A 5,954-nucleotide genomic window follows, 5' to 3' on the forward strand; every position below is an offset into this window, starting at 1 on the left:
GGATGGGGCTTTGAGCAACCTGGTCTAGTGGAAGGTGTCCCTGCCTATGGCAGGGGGGTTGGAACTAGATGACCTTTAAGGTCCCTTCCAACCCAAACCATTCTATGATTCTATAAGATACTGTCTTTTAACTTACATATCCTGTCTCAAATTATAACCAGAACATTATATAAATTAATAGAATTTGTCAAATAGTAAGCATCATATTGGTTTGGAGTTTTTTTCTTTTCTAGAGTAAATTGAATATCCTCCTCGCTTCTTGCACGCAATTCAGAAAAGCAGAAATGTGAATTTCACTCTGTATCTGTACAACCACTCTCACTTGGAGTTGCTACGTAACTGGAATTGGAAAGCCTTACCCAGCATTCCCTGAGAGTCCCATGTGTATTCATACCAGGTTCGAACACGATTTTGCACCACTTTTGGAATAGAGTAAGTGTTCATATAGGAGACAGTGTTGTCCATACTGGAACGGTAGTAGTTCTGTCCTGCTGTAGCTGCTCCAATTACATCTCTCATCTGCAAACATCAGTTGTTGTTACTACACATTTCAGCAAAAATAGTCTTGATTTGAATATCTCGTCAACCATATATAAAAAGAATAAAATACTTGTTTGCAAAATCACTGATTAATTATACATTCAGCTGCATGTTTTGAACAGGTGCTTCATCTGCTTTTTCAGAAGCATTACAGATTTAATCTAATTGTGTTGGAAAGTCTATATTTATGATTTTAAAAGAATCATTTGTGGGTTTTAGCTTATTCTTCTACCTCATATTTCTGGACATGCAAGAAAAATATAGATAATGTTTTTCTTAAAAATCTGTAATAAAGCTACTCTGCACTTGGTGTGGAATGCAAGTCAGAAGTGAAGCAAACTGGGCTAAATTTCTCTAATAACATCAGTTGGCACCACTAGAATTAAGATCCTGCCACTGTTTAAATAGTTAAGTGAATCTAGATCAGTCCTAAAAATGCACTTTGGGTTGAAAGTTGTCCTTGAATATTTTAGTGCAGGAACATCATTTAACATTCCAACACAAATATAATTTAGTTTTTAGAAAGTGGATGAGTTAATGTTCATAGATATTCCTTCTTCAGAAGCATAACTATATAGACATGGTTTTAGTCAAATGGCTTCATATTGCAGTGGCCAAGGATTACTGTGCCGGTGGGCTGAATTCTGCTCTTTATTACAGAGATGCAATTGATTGCAGTAGGAATAACATTTTTTAGGCAAATGTGCTAAACCAGGAATAACTCAGTAATTTTAAGAGCTCTTTGTAAACAGGAATTATAACAAACTGCAGAGAAGCTCTTTGTGTGTTAAGATTTAAGGTTTGAGTCTGCAAATGACTATACTGGTTACAAAAACTAATCTGCAGAATCTTCTTGGGGAATGGTGCTTTCATTGACAGTTATAGCAATTTAGGAAAAAAAAATAAATATGCAGACTCTGAAGTTAAATCCAATATACTTGAATTCAATAGTTTTCCACAAGAAATATTTTATAAGAACTACTTTGTTTTATTTTTGGTAATTCTTGTTTGTGGAAGAGTTTTAAATCCTATAGGCAAGAGTCTGTTTTGTGATGATTATCTCTTCTTGCACTTCTAAATAGCAAGAGACATGCAATTTTTAACTGTTTGATTGAACTTTTCATATCCTGTATTGAAAATAGAAATTAAATTTCAGTTTTCATCTTTATTTTTTCATAATAATTCTTCCAATAACAGACATGTACGAATAAAAAGGTCTGGAATAATTTCTACAGGAATATGGTAAGACACAGTCTCAAATAGGAACCATGGCATTTGTTTTTCTGTAGGCAACGTATTTTAATATCTATGGATCTAAAGCCTAAGTTTAATAGTTACAAGCCAGAAATATTTCAGTTATATTCATTTGGAAATATAATGGATTTGCTGTGCTATGGGCTTTTTTTTTTTCCTCCTGCCAAATGAGAACCAAGAGAAATAGAAGACAGTTAATTTTCAGGTTAACAAATATATTGTAATTTATGGAAGAGAGCAGAATTCTAGTTTGACAAAAATCATGGGATTTCCATTAACAGCATTCTATTAGCAGTAGTATCAAGCATGGCTTATTCAATAATTTGTACATAATATTATCATACCTATAATTATAAATTTTATATCAGATTTAACAATATAGTGTGAATGTTAAGGAACTGTCTCCTTGGCTGTGAGGAAGAAAAAAGGAATTATACATGGTTTCAAAAATCATCCATGTCCTGCAGAGTCTTGGCTTTAAATGAGCTTGTGTGCAAAAGGGCTACAAAACTGGGAACTGATTAAACACATGTATTGTCAGCAGAATAAGTACAGATGACAGTTAAATAGAGGGACATTCAGATGGCAGCTAAACTTTTTCCCAGAAGTAAACTTCATTAAATTGAATATATTATCACTACATTACAGTAATTTGAACGTCTCTATTGATTTCTTGATGTACCTGACCAATTAAGCTGGAGAAGACAAAGACACCCAAGAAATAATTCAGCAGTTGAAAAACTATCTCAAACAGGGTTTGTGGTTCTGGAAGGCCACCGATGGTGATTAAAGTACGAACTGCCCAGTAGTAACACCTCAGATACCTGTGGATACAGACAGCATTTTTGTAATTGACTATAGGTATTTATGTGGTTCAAGTTAAGCATATACATTCCTGAGTTGGGCCTTTCAGTGGTGCCTTTCAGTCCAAAAGACCTTCAGCATTTTTTATAAAGGCTTATGATTTTACAAATGATACAGTTGTGTAAATCATATTGAGCTGAATGTTCTCACTAACAGCAAAATAAGAATATATAGGAAATGCAGTGGTTACTTACTGTTCTCCAGTAACTCTATGCAGCATTACAGAAGACTTCTGTAACAAATTGCCAAGGTGGATATTATAGCATTAGAATGCTACCAGTGAAGATACCATGATGTTAAAAGCAGTGTAAAAGTGTTAAGAGACTTCCCAGAATTTATCTGTAGCATACTAGATGCACACGCATCTGAAGGTCTCTTCCATGGCTTCACTTGATGACACCAGTGTGAAGCCTTATGATGGTCATGACAAATGCAGTGTTGTCCTCCTCGTGTCCATTCATTTTCCTACCCCTTTAACCACACTGGTCTTCCTCCCACTCTGCATCTGAGCACTGTTCATTGGCTCTGCCTCCTGGGTTATGTCAAACAGAAGTTACATGTTTCCACAACCTGAATGTTAACCCAGCTTCTCCATGCCACTTCACTTATTCAGCACTGAAAGGTTGACTCTTGCATTAACTTCTCCTCGTGGCTGGCCTCCGCTAACCCTTCTATCACCTTAACAAACACTTTCTTGCCTTCTTCACTACTTTCCCTCATGCCTGGGTCTTCCATCTGTCCATCAATGGCTACCAAACCGCCTTGTTAACACCCTTGAAGACTTTTCTCAGAACTCTCTTGATCTAGAAGCCACTTATAGCAGTGAGCGATGGTCATTCGCTAAGACTCTGCTTCAATGTATGGCTTATATTGACTCCTTCCCTGTATCCATCTGCTGTCTCTTACTTCTCATACCCGAACTGTGAGCTCTTTGGCCAAAGACTTTTTGTTCTGTTTGTACAGCCCTCTTTGTACAGCCTTGTGCATGACAGAGCCTGTTGCATTCAAGCGGTGTATTTCTATTAGTATGATAACACAAGTTTATGAAAAATCATAAAGACCTGGACAGAATTTTTTTTTTAATTTTTTGAGGATAGTCATACTAACTCTTTTTTTTACATATATATATATATTAAGTGCCTTAGCATCTCTAAGCTTCTGTTTTAAATTTTGTCCTACAACATGGCACCACTAGTAATGGTGCCGTTAATAATATCCCCATACTGAGCAGCTGGGATTAATTAGTTCAAGTCATTGTCACGAATGTGCTATCATTTCCTTCTTTTCTGAGCTAACAAGTAATTGGTTTAGGAATATTTTTAAAGGCCCCCTATTAATTAGATTTTGACTTCCTAAGTCTCTGTACAATCAGACTTCAGCTTCACTAAACATTAGGAGTGGAAGTTCATTTTCCGTAATTGTACAATGAGATTTTCTATTATTTCCTCTATGACTATTGCTTCTGAAACAATGAAGATTCCTTCTATTTGTTGAATTTTATTGAGTTTGAAATTTAAAAAAAAAACACAGAAGAAATACTTTTGGAGATGTTTGTTTTGAAATAGACAGTCTTGCATGCATCTTCTCATGCCTACCCTGAATCTGAGGCCACCTGATCTGCTTGCAGACTTCAGACATACATTTTAATTTGGTGGCCTCCACTTTTAAACTCCTCTCATTAAGATATGAACTCCACTGCTATTAATGAATGGTCCATGTAACAATACAATTGGAGGGTCAGTTTTGTGCAAATATGAGGAAATAAACTCACAATAACAACCAATTCCAATGAGGGTTTTTATTTAAATCACTCGAAAATGTTTCCAAGTCTTTCACCTAAAATGTCAGGCTTAACCAAGGAATCGATTTTTGCTTTTCATTACAAAGTCACTTTTTTCTTGGTTGCAGATTAGTGAAGTGCAATAACAATGATCACTTTTACCATAGTTTTCTAGTTTTAGATTTTAACAGCCAGAACTGGCTGTTTTCATTCAAAGTCCTTAAGTCAAAAAATTCATTGCATATCTGCCATCATGTCATTTTTCCTTGTTAGGGGTGCAAAATGAACAGCTGGATTACACCACTATAATATTTTCACTTGGCTTAAAAAAAAATCATGACCTATGCATGCTTCCAGAAAAGTATGCATAAGTGGCAGCTTTCTCTTAGACTTCTGTAGCATAAATAAAGAGTAAGAAAAAGCCTCAGATCTGTTTTGGAAGAATTGCAGATTTAGGCATAAAATGATGTCTCTAGTTTGTCTGAGGGGAATTATCATATAAAGCATATTAATATCATATTCATTTGCCATAACTGAGAATGCTGTAGTGCTTGAAACATGTATAATTTATGAATATCAAAGTAAAGAAATTAACGTTACTTCTGTGCTAGTTACTATAGGAAACGAAAGTAATTAACCAACTCCCTCACCCCCAATGGCCTTGGATGCCAAACTTGCTAAGTCCACCATGATAGACAACATAATCTTCATTCTGGGAATGCCTACAAAGAATGAAAGCAGCTCCTCAAAGGAATTTAGGGGTCACATTCTTTGCAGTGTTGTATATCCAAAATGTAAGAGATTTTTTTTCAGGTCTGCCCACCCATTTCTGAAGATGTAGTTAAGACAGTATATTCTTCTGTAATTTTACTTCAAAAGAAACTTTCTGCTGGCAAAGTCACATGATATTCACTATCTCTTAGGCTCAGGTTTTATATTTTCTCCATTTGCGCATTTTATTGTTTTTATTTTAATCTGAACTGAAAGTTACACAGTTGAAATATAAAGCAGCTTTTTTCCCTAAGAAGGGGAGAAATTAGATTGTAAATTTTGTTTAAGGAAAGCCAGAAAAAACAGACTCCTATTTCAACAGTATTAGCAGCTCTGCTTCCTACTAGGTAGTGTCTGGAAACCATCATTGCTCACCATACGGCTTACTAGCCTGCTATAAAATTACTGTTGAAGCAAACAACATGAGACAAGAAAAGGATTTTCCCTCTGCACAACATAGAGAGTATGTTTATCCTTCAGGCAATCAAACTACTAGATTTTTCCCTAAAATAAGTCCTAGGTATGAAAACATTCAGAAACACCGCAAATAAGATACCTTGTAATATTATGCCAATAGAAATACCTTTTTCCAAAAAGTCCATTTTAGAGTACGCTAAACTTCTTACACGGTTTTGGTTAGTACAGGTAAATCAAATCTTTGTGCATGTGGCTATCAGATTTTAAGGTGGCAAAAATTAATTTTTATAATAAAAATATATTATAATATATATAATATATAATTATA

At 35.0% G+C, this 5,954-nt stretch overlaps 1 protein-coding gene across 1 annotated transcript in view; it reads right to left on the bottom strand.

Annotated features, from left to right (window-relative positions):
* The window catches only part of CNGB3 (cyclic nucleotide gated channel beta 3), a 39,537-nt gene that overhangs the window by 15,812 nt on the left and 17,771 nt on the right, over positions 1–5,954 (bottom strand). The window contains 2 exon segments of the mRNA XM_009332525.1: positions 360–519; positions 2,477–2,618. Coding sequence (XP_009330800.1) covers positions 360–519; positions 2,477–2,618 — 302 coding nt within the window.

The sequence above is a fragment of the Pygoscelis adeliae genome, unplaced genomic scaffold (genome assembly GCF_000699105.1).
Source record: "Pygoscelis adeliae isolate BGI_AS28 unplaced genomic scaffold, ASM69910v1 Scaffold389, whole genome shotgun sequence".
Lineage (NCBI taxonomy): Eukaryota > Metazoa > Chordata > Aves > Sphenisciformes > Spheniscidae > Pygoscelis > Pygoscelis adeliae.